The following is a 17,708-nucleotide window of genomic DNA, read 5'->3' as shown; positions in this document are numbered from 1 at the left end:
ATGTCGGGTCACGCCCACCATACCACCAACACCGCGCACGCCGGCAGCGCCCCTCATACCGGCGGCTACCCCGGCGCCTGGTCCTTTCCCGCCGCGGGCTTCAACCCCGTCGTCGGCGGCGCCAACATCACCCACAGCTCCTCCTCGCCAAGCATGAGCCGGTCCCTGCTCGGCGGCGGCAGCAGCAGCAGCATGTTTCCCCTGCCAGGTAGCGGCCGGTACGGCGCGCGCACGGGAAACCCATACGAGTCCTCGCTGGCCCGCCGCCGGCAGATGAGCAGCCCGGCCTCGTCCGCCGCCCGCGACAGGCGAACCAACGGCCAGAGCCAGAGCGGCGATCCCGAGCGCAAGAGAGTCGTTGTCGCTGTACGTACCCTTTTCTTTTTCTTTTTCTTTTTGCTGGGTTGTTCAATTTTCGTCGTGACCTTGTTGCTGACTGATCGATCGGGTTTAGTGCTTGCGATGCCGGAAACGAAAGATTCGATGCAGCGGAGACGACGGCACCGGCGGCTCTTGCAGCAACTGCAAAAACGCCAACGAGCCGCAGTGTCTATTTATGCGCGTCCAAGCGGGATCCCTGGCTGTAAGCAGCAACCAAAAAAAGCCACCGGGAACGTCCCCGAAAACTAACCCCATGTGTGAACCGCAGGAGATGCGCAAAAAAGAGCAAGAGAAGCGCATGGCCGTTGCCACCACGGCCACCACCTTCACCTACGACATGGACACCTGCCGCCAGTACCAGTCGCGCGGCACCGCGTCCGTCGGACATAACATGTCTGCCGTGTCCCAAGCGACGCACGCGAGCAGCTACGGCGCGGCTACCGCGTTTGCCGGCGGCCCGAGCCATGTCATGTACAACTGGACGCCCGGCACCACGGCAGGGTACGGCGACAGCGCCAGCAGCAGCAGCAGCGGCCATGCCACGAGCGGCACCAGCAGTGCAGGGACAGGCATGACGTACGGCGGCATGTCGTATCACGGGATTCCCTACCATGGCATGCCCAGCCCAGACACGAGCTACATGGTGAGTTGACTCTTTCTTGCTAGCGAAACGCAGCTAACTCAACGGGCAAACAGGGTGAGAACGACTTGATAGACAGACCGTCGACATCCTCCATGGCAGATGCGGGCGCGTTTGCGCTGCAAAGCATGTCGCAGGGCTTGCCGACGAGCGGCAGCAGCCCATACGGGCACAACAACCATGGCATGGGCGCGACGTCGACGCCCCGCTCGCTGCCCGGGCCGCCGACGGTGCTGGGTTCCTCGCGGGGCGTACCGCCGTCGGCCGTCTTCTCGGCCTCTCGCAGCGGCGGCGGCAGCGGTGCGCCGCAGCAGTACCCGTCCCCGGCGACGACGCCGATAACAAGCGGCGTGAGCCCCGTGTGGACCGGCTACGAGCAGTCGCCGTATGCTAGTGCGGCGCCCATGCAGCAGAGCAACATGGCTGGGCAGTCGCTCGAGCGCTTGCCGGACATGTACGCGGCGACGCCGTCGTCGGCCGGGGAGAGCGGCGGTGGCGGCGGTGGCGGCGGGGGTAGTAGCCCGCACGGCGAGGACGAGGGACCGGGCGGCGACGGCGGCCACCACCACCAGACGCAGCAACAGCAACACCACTTTGGGTACGACTACGGGGACAGTCGTGCGCACCCAGAGGGCGGCGGCGGCGGTGAGGAACACGCGGCCGCGGGCGTTGACGGGGTCAGCAACCACTCAACAGCGTCGGGAAGCTACTAATCATGTACGCGCGGTCAATAAAGCGGACAGTGTAAGGGAATAGCGGAGTGTGTAGCCCCGCAGGAGGATATTTGTCAAGAAAAAAACCTAATCATGTACTTTTGGAGTTTTTTGTTTTCCGGTTTGGTTGGTGCTGCTTTTTCGGTATGGGTTAAAGACTGGGGTAATTCGAGGGTGTGTATTTTTTGGAGTGGGGGGGGGCATCGTTTCTGTCTTTGTAGGGTTAACGAGGTTCAAGTTTTATTTTGGAAAAAAGAATTCAAAGAACTTGAATGCATGCAGTTCGTTTATATATGTGAATGCCAAGCGAGCGGGGGGGGATCCAAACGACAAAACGGCCCGATGCAAGTAAATGTACGACGGCAAAGTCTATGCTGTGCGGGAAGCCGCTGATAAGAAGAAGAAAAAAGGGAAAGGAAACGGCCCGTTCAAGATGCGGTGCAAAAAGAAAAAAAAAAGAAGCAAACCGGATCGTGCTCCCCGTCGTCGTACGGGGAAAAAAAGATGTAACGCGGAGCACGGAGTAGAAGGGGATGGCGCGACGCGGAGCGATCGGTTGGGCTAGCTAGCGGGGATGCCGGCTTGGGACGGGATGAGAAAAACGTGGGACGGGCTTGTGGATGAGATGGACTAAAGATGGGTTGATGCAAGAACGGGCAAGGGGGAGAGGAGTAAGCTTGTTCTCTTATTCGTTCGTTGGTACATACTACGGGCGGCGTTTGAATCAAGCTGTGGCGCGTGTCCGTGGCGGGGCTGCGATTGTGGCGGACAGCGGGGGTTGATGAAGGGAAGCTCTCCTAACCTCCTAACCTTTCTCATTGAACAACCTCCTCTTTTGCATCCTTGGACAGATTCCTCGTCAATCCTCCTCCCACTTTCTCACCACATTGACCACATCCGTGGCATTATTTCACTAGTCCCTTCTCCCATCATACAAACACCCTGCCCGCGTTCCCGCCATGCAGGTCCCCCTCATCCGCCTCCAGTGCGGCGTCAACTCGTACGAATGGGGCAAAAAGGGCAGCGACTCTGCCGCCGCCAAGTTTGCGGCCGCGACCCCGGCGACCGACTTTTCCGTGCAACAAGACAAGCCCTACGCCGAGGTTCGTCTCTTCCTGCTCCTCCCCTCCCCCCCCGCCGCCTGCTGACCTGTGCTGCCCAACAAGCTCTGGATGGGCACCCACCCGTCCAACCCCTCGCGCGACGTCCAGACCGGCCGCACCCTGCTCGACCTCGTCGCCGAGAACCAGGCGCTGCTCTCGCCGACCGTCGCGGCCCGCTTCGGCGACAAGCTGCCCTTTCTCTTCAAGGTGCTCTCCATCAACAAGGCGCTCTCCATCCAGGCGCACCCCAACAAGGCCCTCGCCGAGCGCCTGCACGCCCGCGACGCCAAAAACTACCCCGACGACAACCACAAGCCCGAGATGGCCATTGCCATCACCCCCTTTGAGGGCCTCTGCGGCTTCCGGCCCCTCGCCGAGGTCGCCCACTTTCTGCGCGTCCTGCCCCCGCTGCGCCGCCTCGTCGGCGAGGACGCCGCCGCCCAGTTTGAGGCCTGCGCCGGCGAGCACACCGACGGCGGCCCCGGCGAGGACAAGAAGAAGCAGGCGCTGAAGAAGGCCTTTGCTGGCCTCATGGGCGCGTCGCAGGAATCGATCGCCGCCGAGGTCAAGACGCTCGTCGAGCTGGCGAAGAAGGATAAGGACCAGTTCGCCGGCGGCGGCGTGCCGTCCACCTCTGGCGCGACGCTGTCGGAGCTTGTCGTGCGTCTCGACAGCCAGTTCCAGGACGACATTGGCCTGTTTGTGCTCTTCTTCCTCAACTTTATCAAGATGGACGTGGGCGAGGCGCTCTTCCTCGTCGCCGACGACATCCACGCGTACGTCTCGGGCGACATCATCGAGTGCATGGCCGCTTCGGACAATGTGGTCCGCGCCGGCTTCACGCCCAAGTTCAAGGACGTCGGCACGCTCGTCGACATGCTCACGTACAACTACGCGCCCATTGACGAGCAAAAGATGGTGCCGACCGAGTACCCCTACGCGACGCTCAACCGCGCCGGCTACAGCAGCGGCTCCGCCGTCCTCCTCTACGACCCCCCGATTGACGAGTTTGCCGTGGTCCGCAGCGTCCTGCGCGGGCCCGACGCCAAGGCCACCTTTGAGCCGCTCGACGGCCCGAGCATCGTCATTTGCACAAACGGCACCGGCACCATCTCGGTCGGCCCCACGACCTATGAGATGAATGAGGGATACGTGTTTTTTGTCGGCTCCACGGCTGAGCTGGTGCTCGAGTCGACAACGACGGGGGAGGACGAGTTTGTCACGTTCAAGGCATTCTGCGAGGTGGAAGACGCAGTGAGCAAGCAAAAGCTGTGAGGACGTAATCAATGAGAATATACGAAGAAATGAACAAGGCTATGAACATGATTTGCCTTATATGATTATGTATTTCGCCACTTTGATATCTAAATGGTATTCTGGCGTGCTTTGGGGCGGGAAGCACTGGGCTGCGCCGATGGAGGCCGTGTCGCCGTTGAGCTTGTACCGATCCGCTTATACCGATCTGCTTATGTCCGTCACGACACCATGAGCAAAATAATAAGGGGATAGCGGAAGGAGTCAAAACACGGAGAGTAAGGAGTACAATACTAGTAAGAAATATACAGGCGGCTTGCTTTTTCATGTCCACTGTGTGGCATGATTCTCCGATATGTATACGGCCTGGGGGTGTGCTTGGGGTGTGCACACATGGCATTGCCCGAATTATTGGTAGTATTGGTAACCTTGCAGGTATTAAATGGTCAGCAGCCGGCATCTGCCGAGAACCGAGGAGATTACATGAAGAGCTCTCCGTCTGATGCTTGGACAACGATCCACCCAGAAGATGGGACGATATCGACACGGAAACATTGCCGGCCAATAAAAACTCGACCATGTTCTGTGAAGCTAGCCAGAAATACCGATTCTGGGGAGGTCGGGTATGCGGGTATAAAAACTGGAAATAAAATAAGTGCCGAGTCTGCCCGCATAGCCCATGACACGCTGCAGGCAATAAAAGAGAAATAGTCCATCGCTATAGATGATATATAAGTATTAGGGATCATGTCCACCTAGAGCAGGTGAAGACGACGGAGCCTGCAGGACTATGAAAAAGAAGAAGAAATTTTGAAAACTTGCGCAGCTGCAACCCGACGCGGTGGTAGACTGCCAGACGGAAACAACATGAATCAGACAATGTCCACGGTCGGATGTGCCGCAAAGACAAGAACAGACTGGGTTGCCAAGAACCGAAAGAATGCCATTCGTAGTGACTGCTCCAGATGGAACCAGATACTGTGCCCCTACAAGTCTTCCTCACTATGGCCACATAACGTATGGCAATGACGTGTGTACCTGCATGGTGATGGTTGATCCAATACTGCCTACACACAGTCGTTCGATACCTGCCTCACCAACTGCATATCGTTGGCAATACACTGCATGCAGCCCGTCTGCGACCCCCTGATGAAAACACCCGAGGCAGAGAGCCACGAGTTTATACTATCGAGTGGACAGTAAGTATAAATAGGAGCTGATTTCTCCCTGCATCTTCCAATTTCTTCATTCCTAGCATCGCAACCAGAGTTGATCATCCGACTCATCAACACCGACTCTTACCAACCCCTCTTTCCCACACCTCACAAGATGAAGTCGTCTATCGCCGCCGCTCTCGTCTCCCTCAGCGCCGTCTTGGCCTCGCCCACCAGCACCGCCCTGCCCGCCCTACCCGCCGGCGACGGGCTGTACCTCGGGCGCGTCGACGCCTCCGGTACCTTTTCGTGGTTCTTCCACGGCGCCGTCGACCCGTCCACCGTGCCCGCGTCCCCCGACACCAGCACTGCGGCGAAAGATGCGCGCTGGGACGGCGTCTCGTGCGACGGCTTCAGCGCGGGCCCGCTCGCCGACGTCAACGCCGCCGTGGCCGCCATCGAGGCCGGCTGCCACGACACGTACTTTCACAGCGCGATTGCGTTTCAGCGCGGCGCCGCCGTCGCGTACGGGTGCAGCTACGGCGGCGCCGGCGACCGCTGCGAGGGATACGGCTTGCTCCCCGTCTTTGCCAACATCGAGGCCGCGTGCGCACCGGGCAACGCGGGCTACTACGACTTGGCGCAGTATGCGGTGCGCTTCGGCATTACTAAAGCCGGAAATGGCTTTTGTTAGGCGGCGAGGCCCGGAAAATCTGTTCGTTGGCACGAAAAAAAGGGTAGTGAGGTCATCACAGTCCATGTATACTTATTAGTCGAGGGAATGGGAATATGTAAATGACATTGGGCATGACGGGACGAAGTGCTGAGTTGTGCTAGGCTCTGATCCGAGGCAATTTCAACAAACTCGTGTGAAAGTAGTACCAGAAAAATACCAAACTCATTATCAAAATCCTTTTCCTGTTTGAATGTGACTCAACGTCCGCGGCGATAAATACTACCACCTGCAACACTGGCAACCAACATGAGCTGCGCGGCTACTCGGCTGACGGTATTGGAAAGAGTCAACAAAAGAGTCAACAAATCAGTCGACAATAAACCTAGCATGCGGCTGTGATCACCCGCGCCGACCCAATCGCGACCTATTTCTATATATTTTTTAGACTCACTGTGACTGCTGCTGCTAGCATTGCCTCGGAAGCGGGGATAGATGCAGGCAAGCGCGCCATTTCTCACTCTCAATCTCACTCTTGCAACTACAACTTCCCTAGTATTTGAACTCGTCAGCCTCTATTCAACAAATTCCAACCTGAGAACACATCCGACGCCATGGCCCCCCCTACCAACCAGGAACTGAACGATAAACGCGAGGAGAACTGCATCTCCATCACGCCCGACCGCAAGTACTATCGCGTTGGCGGCACAATGGTCAAGCGCAGCTTGCGACCCTCGGAGTGGCAGCAGCACAACGGGTACATGCACATTCCGCTCTTCAATCTCGAGCGGATCCTCAACGAGGGGGCCTGTCTGCAGTTTCTCTCCGAAAACACCGACATTCCGCTGCCGAAGCTGTATGCCTGCTTCGAGGACGACGGCGCCGCCTACCTCGTCACCGAGTACGTCGACGGCGTCCTCATGGAGGAGGTTGATGAAGGCGGGAAGAAGATTGTCGAGAAGGAGTTGAACCAGCACATGGAAACGCTGCAGAGACTGAAATCATCCACGTGGGGCGGTCCGGGCGGCAAGGTACGTCGGACTGTGAAGCTTGCTGAAGCGAAGGGACTGACGGGACTGGGAATAGGTACTGCCGCCGTGGCGCATCCTGAAGAACTCGGATAGGCGTCCCTGGAAACTAAAGCAGAGAGAGGAAGGAGATCTTGTCTTTTGCCACAATGATCTTTCGGCGTACAATGTCATTGTTGACCCCGAGACGCTCAAGATTCGGGCCATCATTGACTGGGAGTACGCTGGCTACTACACGCCGGAATTTGAGCAAAAATACTTTAAAAGAAAGGGCCCGTCGGTGGCGCTCGATGGCGAGATTGACGACACGGAGGAACTGACAAAGATCTTGGCTCGTTACAGGATATGATGCCAGGATATGATGCTGGGCAAGCTTTAAGATGTTCACAAACCAGGACCATCATGGATGTTGAAGAGTTGGTTTCGGCACTTCTTTAAGCCTATTTATCACTTCTTACAGCCTCTCTGGCTTGCCACAAACTTGATTTGTATGCATGCCATTCTCGGAAATTCAGTTCTACATTGAGTGCGATGCAGTGGAGCTTCATGATCAACTCCAGTGCGTCGCTCTCTTGACCGCTACCACCAAAATATAGTAGGTATGAGGGTCATGTACGGAGCAGCTATGCGTAATAAGTAAAACGTCATGACAATTTCTTCATTTTGATAATGTGATAATGTGCTGTTTAAATGACGTGTGGTCAACAATTGTACGGAGAGACAGCGAGAGGCTCACGAATCCATTTCACCGTTTGCGGAGCTCGGTGACTTGGGATACGGAATAAATACACCAATCGAAATACATGGCAAGACTTGGCAAGCTTAATTTAACCTAGTATGTGCGTAGTATAAAAACAGGTGGGACTTATTATACACTTGGGGAAGCAGAGCTGGCACTTCATTTTCAGCCCTGCAATGGAGCGTAATGACTAGTATTCTCCAACATCCCTGCGAATCGCCTGGTCAGACCCTTGAAATCCCAAAGGAACGCAATACGCGGACAACGAAAAAGGATGGTCTGCGATGCATGTCCCTCCCGCCCCTTCCGAGGTGTTGCACCCGTGAGCATGCAACGCGGAATGTCGCCCTGTTGAACAAAGTGCCCGAGCTGGCCGCACATTCCCCTCCATGTTCCTATACGGACTTTGCAACTTGTATCTATATTTAGCCACACCTAAAAACACTAAAAAGTATGGCAAGGCAAGGTAGGCACCCATCAAAACTACCCCGCGCCACCAGAGCTTGCATATCTCAGCTGGCGGGGCAAATCGAGCCGAGAGCCTCTTCTGTGCTCCGACCATTCTGCTTCCCCTCATTCCACGGAAAGCAGCATGCAGTCATGTCCGAACAACCGTGGCTCGCTCTGCTTCCTGGCTGCTCATTGTGGGCATGGAAATGTGCGCGTACCCTGGTGCCCAAGTCGTCTCATGAGCCTGCGGCAACGCACGCCAAGGCCAGACGGCTATGCCATCCACGACTAGAAAAGGGCATGATGTGAAGAGTGCCGTATTGAGCTGTCCTTGCTCCTCTTGATCGCCGCCATCACGGGTAACACAATGGAAGCAGCTGACCCAGTCTGGGGCAAGCTGGTCGTGTAGCCGTCTCACGCAACATCCGAGCCCGACGATCAATTGACCTCCAAGCCATTGCATCCATCGTCTTTTCAAAGTCCTCGGGATAGTCTACGAGTCAGTCCATCCATCTCCCGGTATTCAACTCCAACCCAAGGCCCAGGCTGCATCGAACCTCGTATTCTGCCGTCTGCCGGGGCTCCGCCAAGCCTGGCCCTATGCGTCAGCACCATCCGACGGGGCGTCGACATGAGCAATATCCGTTTGTCACGGTCGACGTCTGCGAAGCATCTCCAAACAGCCCTGCGAGAGCTGAAATACTTCTACATTGGGACCCGTCGCGCTGACGGCTGGCTTCACGAGATGCACGTTGATGCAGTCGTCATGCAGCACCCCGGCCCGGCCACCTTGGTCATTCCACAAATGCTGTGGTCCGATACACGAGCCCAACAGAGACGAAAAAAACGAGAAAAAACGAGAAAAAACGAACGAGTCTGCGGCTCAGTCTGCCTTGAGGTGTGCTGGGCGAATGTGGTGAAATACGAGCTGGGTTGGCAGCTGAGGGCTCTCGAACCGAGCCAGAAACAAGTATAAAAGGGACACGACGTCTCTCAGAATTCTGGTGAAATTGCCTGACCAGACACTCTCACAGAAACACACTTGCCCTTTACTTACACATTCAACTTGATCCTCTCACACAATGCTCCAGCAGCTTGCCCTCGTCGCCCTCGCCGGCCTCGCAGCCGCCACCGGCACCAACCCCGCCGGCAAGGCCAAGGTGGTCAACAACTGCTCGTTTGAAGTGACGCTGTGGTCCGTCGGCAGCGACATCTCGGCGGCCAACACGCTCGCGGCGCGGGGCGGGCAGTACGCCGAGCAGTACACGCGCGACCCCAAGACGGGCGGGCGCAGCCTCAAGATCACGCGCGACCGCGACGGCCTCTACACCGGCAAGCCCCAGACCAACTTTGCCTACACCCTCGACCCGGACCGCATCTGGTACGACCTGTCCGACGTCTTTGGCGACCCCTTTGCCGGCAAGCGCGTCCAGGTCACCTCGTCCAACAGCAACTGCCAGTCCATTGTCTGGCCCGACGGCCGCCCGCCCGCCGGCAGCCAGGTCAAGACCTGCACGCGCAGCAGCGACACGACCCTTACCCTGTGTGCTTAGAAGCGGGGGAGAAAGAGAGGGAGCATTCGTCGCTGCGTTGTCGACGGACACGTCTGCTTGGTTGTACACTTGGGCTGACGGTGCAAGCCGGTAGCGATGTATACATGTTGCCATAGATGATAATGACACAAATTTGGATGAGCTCACAGTGTTGTAAAATAAAAGAGCGCCACTCCTTTGCTTGCTCATAAAGTCATGCTATGCTGGTATCGTATTATGTAAAAGACAAATCTTGTCACCCGAAACTGTCTTCGTGGTCGATGCTGCATCCGCCCTCGTCGTAGAAACGCCCGCATTTCTCGCCCCCGAGGACTTCCCCTCACGACCTCCCCTACGGCGGAGGCTGCGGATTGTTCCCCACCGTCTTGTACAAGTCGCGCAGCTCAAACGCGTCATGGCCGCCCTCTGGGATCTCACCCACGACGCGCGCCGGCTGCCCAGCAACAATGGAGAAGCTCGGGATAACCGCAAACGGGGCGACGGCGGCGCCGTCGAGCACGCGGACGTAGTCCTTGAGAATGGCAAACTCGCCGACGGTGCAGCCGCGGCCAATGGACACGTGGCTGCCGACGCTCGCGGCCTGGACGACGCTGCCGGCGCCGACAAACACGTGGTCGCCCAGCCGCAGCGGCATGTACGTGTACGCGCCCTTGTATACGCGCCCCGGCGGGCGCAGCACCACGCCCCGGCTGAGAAAGCAGTAGCGGCCGATGGCGACGGCCGTGTTGGACGCGGTGGCGGTGGCGGTGCTGGAGGAGGAGGGCGCGGTGCGCACGAGGTCGCCCCGGATCATGACGTCCGGCTGGATGACCGTCTTGCCGCCGAGAACAATGTTTTGCGTGCCGACGAGCACGGCTTTGCGGGCGACCTTGTTGCCGGTGTCCTAAAGGGGGGAAAGGTCAGCGCGGTGGGCGAGGAAAGGAGGGGTTCTTGTCGCGGGGTTTGGCGCTTACCGTCTCGATGTAGTCGCCTTTGGCTGGTCGGCGCGACATGGTGGCGACGGGGGACGACGGGCTGTTTGTGTGGTTTGCAGGACGTTGGAAGGGGGAGCTGTGGCGATGGTTGATGGTTGCGAGAGCTTGTGTGGGGCAGTAAGCCAACACAGTGACATAGGAGTTGGGAAATTGGCCATGGAAGCTGACAACTCGTCAAACTCAAAAGTTCTTGATATAAACTCAAAATATTCACATTGATTCATCGGACTCGAATTCTTGAACCCGCCGTACTCCGAGTGCGGATTGAGCCCGCGGTTGAGTGCCGGCTGCAGGTGTTTGAATTGGCTGTAGACGTTTGCAACCTTGACATGACTTTATCATTTTTCCCTATTTTCATATTTTCCCTGTTCTTTTTCTCTTTTTCCTTCTTGTTGAGTCCGGGCAGGGTTCAGCTGTCTTGACCACCAGACTACGTCGCCCAGCTGAAAACAAGTGTTCGCTCACTTACAACCGGCTCAGAATACCAACTCTGTTGGGTCATCCAGACACAAAACATTCTTAAAATGTTGAGTTGACCTTGAAGCTGTTTGTCTAGGAAAGTGCGGATGCATTTCTGTCTATATTCGTGCACTAGTCACATCGTAACGGCATTCATACACTATATTTACTAAATGAAGAATACTCTCAACATTTCCTTCTACAGCACTCACAAAGAATACTCCCTACGCAGGGGTCGCGAGCTGAAGCGTCCCGCATCCTCCTGGCATCCATGGAACGCATCCTCCTCATCCTCCCAAACCCGATACCTTGTCGCTGGCAAAACGCAGTGCCTCTCGTCTTTCCTCGTGCGTAAGCACCGACCATGCCTTTTCCCAGACCGCGTCAAAGTCCTTGCACGGCCCGTAGTGGCGCGTAAAGATGCCATTCCAAAACACATAATCAAAGTCATAGTCCATCTGCAGGGCATACACGACCCAAAAGTCTCCGTTTTCCCAGCTCTGCAGCATCTGTCGCGACAGCCGGTGTCGCTCCGCCAGACGTCCGGCGGCAATGGCCGCGTCCTCGGCGTCGGTCATGGCCGCGAGGAACACGGCCAGGGCCGTCTCGTACGCCCTTTTCCAGTCGACCCAGCCGGCGCGCCATTCCTCGGGGCGCTGCAGAAGCAGCCACCAGGGCGGCGCGCGGGCGAACGCGGCCGGCGCGGCATACGCAAACTCCCAGTCAACGACGCCAGCCAGGTCGTCGCCGCGGAGCAGTATGTTGGTTGGCCGGAAGTCGTCGCACCAGAGCGTGAATGGGCCCCGGTCGGCGTCACAGCGCTCTCGCGCGCTGACCATGTTGCGGAAGAGCAGCCTGGCGACGTACTTTTGCCGGCAGTCCAGCTCATCGCTCCAAGCATCGTTTTGCTGGTATGCCAGGTGGTCCATGTGCAGCTGGGCGAGCGTCACAAGGTACTCGTGCGCGGACGTGAAGACGGTTTGCGGCAGGTCGTCGCGTCTGCAGCCGCCCATGGCCACCAGCTCGTTCATGCGCCGGGTCAGAGGCCGAGAAGTCACCTTGGACGAGCCATCGTCCATCAGCTCCGGCGAGCCTATCGCGTCAAACTCCAGCCGCGACAGGTCGAGGAGAGCATTCGCCGCCAGGCGGTATAGCCTTTTGAGCTCCGCGGGATCGAGCTTCGGGTTGAGGACTTGCGGCTCTTCATCAGGGAAGCCAGGGGTGTTGAGCGCCTTGCCCATGTCCCGGTCATGGGGAAGATACTCCATCAGGATAAAGGGCCGCAAGTCGGGCGTGTCCAGGTCCTCGGCGCCCTTCTCCTTTGCATCGCCCGTCAGTTTCGCGCACTGCACGAAGGCGACCGGGATGGCCGTCTTTTCGGCAACGAGGCGCATGACGTTGACTTCGGCTGTCGTTTTCTCGTCTGGAAACATGGACGTTCCACGATTTACTTGGCGCAGCACGGCGTCTTGGCCCGAGTCGAACTGCATACGATGAGCGAGGTTGTACGATCCAGCCTGGGGGTCGGGCATGTATATAGGAACGCCGCCCCAGATCTTGGTCATGAGTTTGCCAATTTGTTGCCTCGTCTGCAGTTGGAACATCTGGTCAAGCCACTCTCGCTGGTTCTTGGTGAACGTGGAGCATGCCAGGTGGTCAACTTTCATGAGTGGCAGGGCAGAACTGCCAGTCTGGTCCTGGGACCCCATGACAGGCTGCGTCTCACGCTTGGTGGTTTCCTTTGTGGTTGTTTCGTGCATGGATGGTTGGATTTGCGTAAAGTTTGGCTGTGTAAAGTTTGGCTGTGTAAAGTTTGGCTGTGTAAAGTTTGGTGTAAAGTTTGGCTGTGTAAAGTGGGCAAATTGACAACCCTAGTCAGGGGCAACCCCGCACGAGGTCCGCTGCCGCACGCGCGCTAGGCTGCCTATCCCCAGAAAGGCTACAAACGGTAACCTAACCGGCTTGGCACGGTCAAGCCCGACTTGGGAAAACCCCGGTAAAACCTCAACAGGGTGGGGTCGGTGTTAGGCACAAAGGTTAGGCACAAAGTATTGTGATATAAAGAAAGCGCTACAAAAAGTGAGTGTATAACTCAACACAAAGCCGGGTCCGGCTTAATAAGATATTCAGATCCAAAGCAGAACTGCTGCGTTTTATTTCATTGTGTTATAGTGTTAGAATCAAGGTGTATTTAAATAATAATAAAAGCAATAATAATATTAATTTAGTTCCTAATAATTAAGATAATTTAAATAACTCTAATATAAATACTACCTTCCTTAATAGCTAGGATTAATAGGTCTATAGCCTTTAAAAGTAAGTCTCCTACCTATATACTAGCTAATAAGAGGCTAGCTTTAAGTTACTTACTTATATAGGGTTAATACTTATACTTTCTCTCTTTATAGCTTTATAAGTAGGCCTAATTTACTTAAAAATATAATAAAAAGCTATTCCTTTTAGTATTATTAATATTAAAACTCTATTCTTTTATTCTAGGCCCTTCCTAGCTAATTAGAGCCCTTTTTTCCCTTTATATATATACTTTTCTCTTAATAATTTCCTTAATACCTTAATCTTTTAATAATTTACCTCTTTTAGCTTATTCTTATATTCTACCTATCCTTTTATTTATATATTTAACTTATTTAATTTAATAAGGCTTTATATTACTTAATTTAGTAATACTTTTATTATAATATTAACTAGGTTATTATTACTATTAATTTATAAATTTCTTTTCTTTTATATAATTAATAAAGAGTTATAATATTAATTATTAGCTATTTTTTTTTAGTTATTTTAAGCTTAATAAGGTATTTATATAGTAATAAGAAGTTAATATAGATAATTATTAGGATTTTTAGGATATTTAATTTCTTTATAATTATATTAATTATTAAGCTAATAGTATATTTTATATCTATTTTTATAACTATATTATATAATTCTAATATTAAAGCTAATCTTATTACTTTTTTTAATTTTATTAAGCTTTAAGTAATAATATTTCTTTTAAATATAAATTTATTATTATTAATTTATTCCTTATTACTAATTATAATAATATAACCTATCTAGAAGCTTAAATCCTTATTATTAATAAATAATCTATTAATAAAGATAAATATCTTTACTTTCTTAAGGTTTATTAAAATATATTAAATACCTCTTTCCTAATTATCTATTTACTACTAGATTCTTATTCCTAGCTTTTTAAAGTCTTCCTCTTTAGGTTATTACTATTATATAGTTATAGAAAGGTTAAATACTACTTCTAGCTAATAAATACTAGTAATATATACTTCTTAGACTCTTTATTAGGTATACTTTTCTTTAGTTAAAGGTATTTTTAGTTTTTTTCTTTATTTATATTAGCTTATAATAATTATATTATCTTCTTTAAGGTCTAGGTAGTAGCTATTAAAGAATAATAGGTTTTTTACTATTAAATTATCTTTTAGCTTTATAATAATACCTACTTTTAATATTTCTTTATCTTCTTTTTTAATAAAGCCCTTATTACTTAGAATAAGTATATTATCTATTTAAAGGCTTATAATCTTAAATTCCTCTTTATTTAAAATAAAGAGGTATAGGTTAAATATTAAGATAGCTATACCTAGCTATTTAAAAAGATACTTTAAGTATATTATATACTAGTAATTACCTAATTCTAGAATACTATAAAGAGGCCTTAAAACTATTATAATTATACCTTATAGGTATTAATACTATATTTATTTTAATAGCCTTACTAGAATTATTTTATTTAGTATTATTTTTAATTAAGTATATACCTAGGTAATATCTTTAGACTAGATTTACTTCCTAGTACCTTTTATCTTACTATATCTTTTACCTCTTTTCTTAATAATTAAGAAAGTAATAGTAATAATAATTCTCTAACTTAATTATTAAATTATAAATAATACTATTAAAATTAAGGCTTTATCTTAGTTATTAAAACTATAAATTACTATTCTAGACTTTTTATACTTCTTCTTAATTCCTTTACTTTTAATTTTATTAATAAGCCTTAAATTAAAGATTTATATACCTTTATAAACCTTAAGATTAAATTCTATAAATTTAAATATACTAGTAGTTATTAAGCCCTTAATTTCTACCTTATTTAACTATTTAAATAGTATATTAAGTATTATAATAATTCTAGCCTTATATAATTTAACTATTAGCTTATAATTACTTTTTTCTTTTATAAAGAGGTATACTTTAAAGTATATAATATTTTCCTTATTTATAGTTTTTATTATAAAGATCTTATAACTACCTTTATTATTTAGGTAATTTATATACTTTTTAAATTCTATATTTATTAAATAGGCTTTATATCTTTTTATTAGCTTACTTTTTATTAATCTTAATAATCTCTTTATTATTATTTTTTCTACCCCCCTTTTTATAATCTTATCCCCCTTAAAGGGGTCTAAACTATATAGCTAGGTAAAATTTCCCTTTTTTTTAGCTTAAAAACCTTTTATTATTTATTATTAACTAAGCTAGGCTAGCTAAGACTAGATACTAGTAAGAATTATTACCTAGTATTTAATCTAATTATTATACTTAATAATATATACTAGCTTTAACCTTACTAAGTTATCTTTTTTATTTCTTTTACTTTTAAATTCCTTAATATTACTAATAAAGGCTTAGCCCTTATTAATATCTTAATTAGAAACTAGGCCTATAGTGTTTTTATTAAAGGCTTAACCTTTATTAAAGTCTTAACTAGAAGCTAGGCTTATAATATTATTAAAAAATACCTAGCCTTTTAATACTATAATTTCTTAACTAGGTTATATAGTAATAGCCTTCTAATTATACCTTAATAGTACTAATAAGGTTTTATTAATATCTTTATTCTTAAAAAGGTTTCTAGCTACTATTCTAAACCTTTTTTATACTTTACTTTTACCTTTATTACCCCCCTCTTTATATTCTACCTTAACCTTCTTTATTCTTTCTTCTTTTATCTTATCTTTCTAGAAAGAATAGACTATTATTAAATAGAACTTTAATAGTCCCTTTAGTATCTTAATAATATAGGTTTTACTTTTTATTATTACTATCTTAAATAAGCCTTATTATTTTTTCTTTTTATATTATATAAAGATATTTAATTATAAAGGTAATTAGTAAAAAAGGCTTATATTTAGCTTATTTCTTTAAGCTTATATCTTTTTAATTTAATACTTTTAGTAAAGGATATAAACCTTTATTATTATCTTCTAAATTACTTTATTTTATTTATAGGTATCTAGGTAAAGAGGTAATTAGTAGGATATTTAGGAGTATATACTAAAGATTAATAGTATTAAGATAAGGCTATTTAGGCTTACTATATTATTAATAGCTTTAATAGCTATTTAAAGAATCTAATACTTATTTATAATATTATTAATATTATTTTTAATAACCTTAAATACTTAATAAAGAATATTATAATACCTTTCTACTTTTCCTATACTATTATAAGCCTTAATAGGGATAGCTTAGATTTAGATATAAAGGCTATCTATATAGTATTTAAATTTAGTAAAAGTAAAGTTCTTTTTAATATTATAAATAATCTAGTTAGGTAGGCTAATATATATATTAATTTAGTATTCTAGAATTATATTCTATATATTCTTTACCTTCTAATCTTAGCTTTAAAGAAATCTTATAACTTAAAAGGCTATTACTAAATTAATAATATAAAAGACTAGCTTACTATTAATATAATAGATATTTACTATAATCTTATAGTTAAATTTATAGTTATTTTTAATTATAAAGTAGAATTAGCTAGGAGCTTTCTAGTTTAATTAGTAATTCTTATATATCTTTATTATCTTCTTTAAGGTATTAATATTAAAGTCTTTACTAGCCTACTCTAGAATATTACTTAAGTGCTAATAGGTAGCTAAATCTCTAATATAGCTACCTAAGCTCTTATTTTATATAATAGAAGGCTACTACTAGAGCTAGGCTTAGTAGCTAGAATAAGTACCCCTATTACCTAATTATTAGGATAATAATATTACCTTTAATAAGGGTATTTATAAGGTTATTAAACTAAATACTAAGTTAATCTATATCCTTAAGGGATATTAAGAAAGAGGTTAATATTAAAAAGACCTAGAATTTAAGGTTACTAATAGCTATTTATAGCCTAATAATACCTAATAGTATAATTAAGTTTATTCTATTAAAGGATATTATCTTTATAGTTTTATTATTCTACTTAATTTAGACTATTAATATAATCTTTATTAGTACTTAGGCTTATAGTATACTAGTATTAAATTAACTAGCTACTCTTATATTAGGTAAGATTATTAAGGCCAATAGGGCATATATAGGGTAAGAGGTAAGGTTATTATATTATATAACTTCTATCTAGTTATATAGTATAGGTAAGTACTAGATATACTAGGTAATAGGAGATTATTCTTTTAGCTTTAAAACTACCTATTATTACTCCTACTTAATCTATATTAACTAGGAAAAATAACTAGAAATAACTATAAGGAATAAAATAATAACTATAAGGAATAAAATAATAACTATAAGGAAAAGTA

General features: G+C 47.9%; 6 protein-coding genes across 6 annotated transcripts; 4 read left to right on the top strand and 2 right to left on the bottom strand.

The window, feature by feature from the left end:
* Positions 1 to 1,734, top strand: CCM_09644 (Fungal transcriptional regulatory protein; the record flags this gene model as incomplete). The annotated part of the gene is made up of 4 exons (XM_006674777.1): positions 1 to 366; positions 455 to 583; positions 650 to 1,024; positions 1,078 to 1,734. 4 exons carry the CDS (start codon positions 1 to 3, stop codon positions 1,732 to 1,734), a joined length of 1,527 nt encoding a protein of 508 aa, XP_006674840.1.
* Positions 1,735 to 2,693: 959 nt separating this feature from the next.
* Positions 2,694 to 5,939, top strand: CCM_09643 (mannose-6-phosphate isomerase, class I; the record flags this gene model as incomplete). The annotated part of the gene is made up of 3 exons (XM_006674776.1): positions 2,694 to 2,837; positions 2,901 to 4,091; positions 5,421 to 5,939. The coding sequence occupies 3 exons, from the start codon at positions 2,694 to 2,696 to the stop codon at positions 5,937 to 5,939; spliced, it is 1,854 nt and encodes a 617-aa protein (XP_006674839.1).
* A 593-nt stretch (positions 5,940 to 6,532) lies between these two features.
* On the top strand, positions 6,533 to 7,295 carry CCM_09642 (Protein kinase-like domain; the record flags this gene model as incomplete). Its single annotated transcript, XM_006674775.1, has 2 exons — positions 6,533 to 6,949; positions 7,005 to 7,295. 2 exons carry the CDS (start codon positions 6,533 to 6,535, stop codon positions 7,293 to 7,295), a joined length of 708 nt encoding a protein of 235 aa, XP_006674838.1.
* Positions 7,296 to 9,217: 1,922 nt separating this feature from the next.
* CCM_09641 (phase-specific protein) lies at positions 9,218 to 9,688 on the top strand (the record flags this gene model as incomplete). Its single annotated transcript, XM_006674774.1, has 1 exon — positions 9,218 to 9,688. The coding sequence occupies one exon, from the start codon at positions 9,218 to 9,220 to the stop codon at positions 9,686 to 9,688; it is 471 nt and encodes a 156-aa protein (XP_006674837.1).
* Positions 9,689 to 10,019: 331 nt separating this feature from the next.
* CCM_09640 (dynactin subunit 5) lies at positions 10,020 to 10,680 on the bottom strand (the record flags this gene model as incomplete). The annotated part of the gene is made up of 2 exons (XM_006674773.1): positions 10,020 to 10,571; positions 10,642 to 10,680. The coding sequence occupies 2 exons, from the start codon at positions 10,678 to 10,680 to the stop codon at positions 10,020 to 10,022; spliced, it is 591 nt and encodes a 196-aa protein (XP_006674836.1).
* A 728-nt stretch (positions 10,681 to 11,408) lies between these two features.
* CCM_09639 (Protein kinase-like domain) lies at positions 11,409 to 12,881 on the bottom strand (the record flags this gene model as incomplete). The annotated part of the gene is made up of 1 exon (XM_006674772.1): positions 11,409 to 12,881. The coding sequence occupies one exon, from the start codon at positions 12,879 to 12,881 to the stop codon at positions 11,409 to 11,411; it is 1,473 nt and encodes a 490-aa protein (XP_006674835.1).
* Between the last annotated feature and the right edge of the window lie 4,827 nt (positions 12,882 to 17,708).

The sequence above is a fragment of the Cordyceps militaris genome (assembly GCF_000225605.1).
Source record: "Cordyceps militaris CM01 unplaced genomic scaffold CCM_S00010, whole genome shotgun sequence".
NCBI classification, from domain to species: domain Eukaryota; kingdom Fungi; phylum Ascomycota; class Sordariomycetes; order Hypocreales; family Cordycipitaceae; genus Cordyceps; species Cordyceps militaris.
Note: the sequence above shows the minus strand (reverse complement) of the source record. Positions and strands in the feature narration are given on the sequence as shown.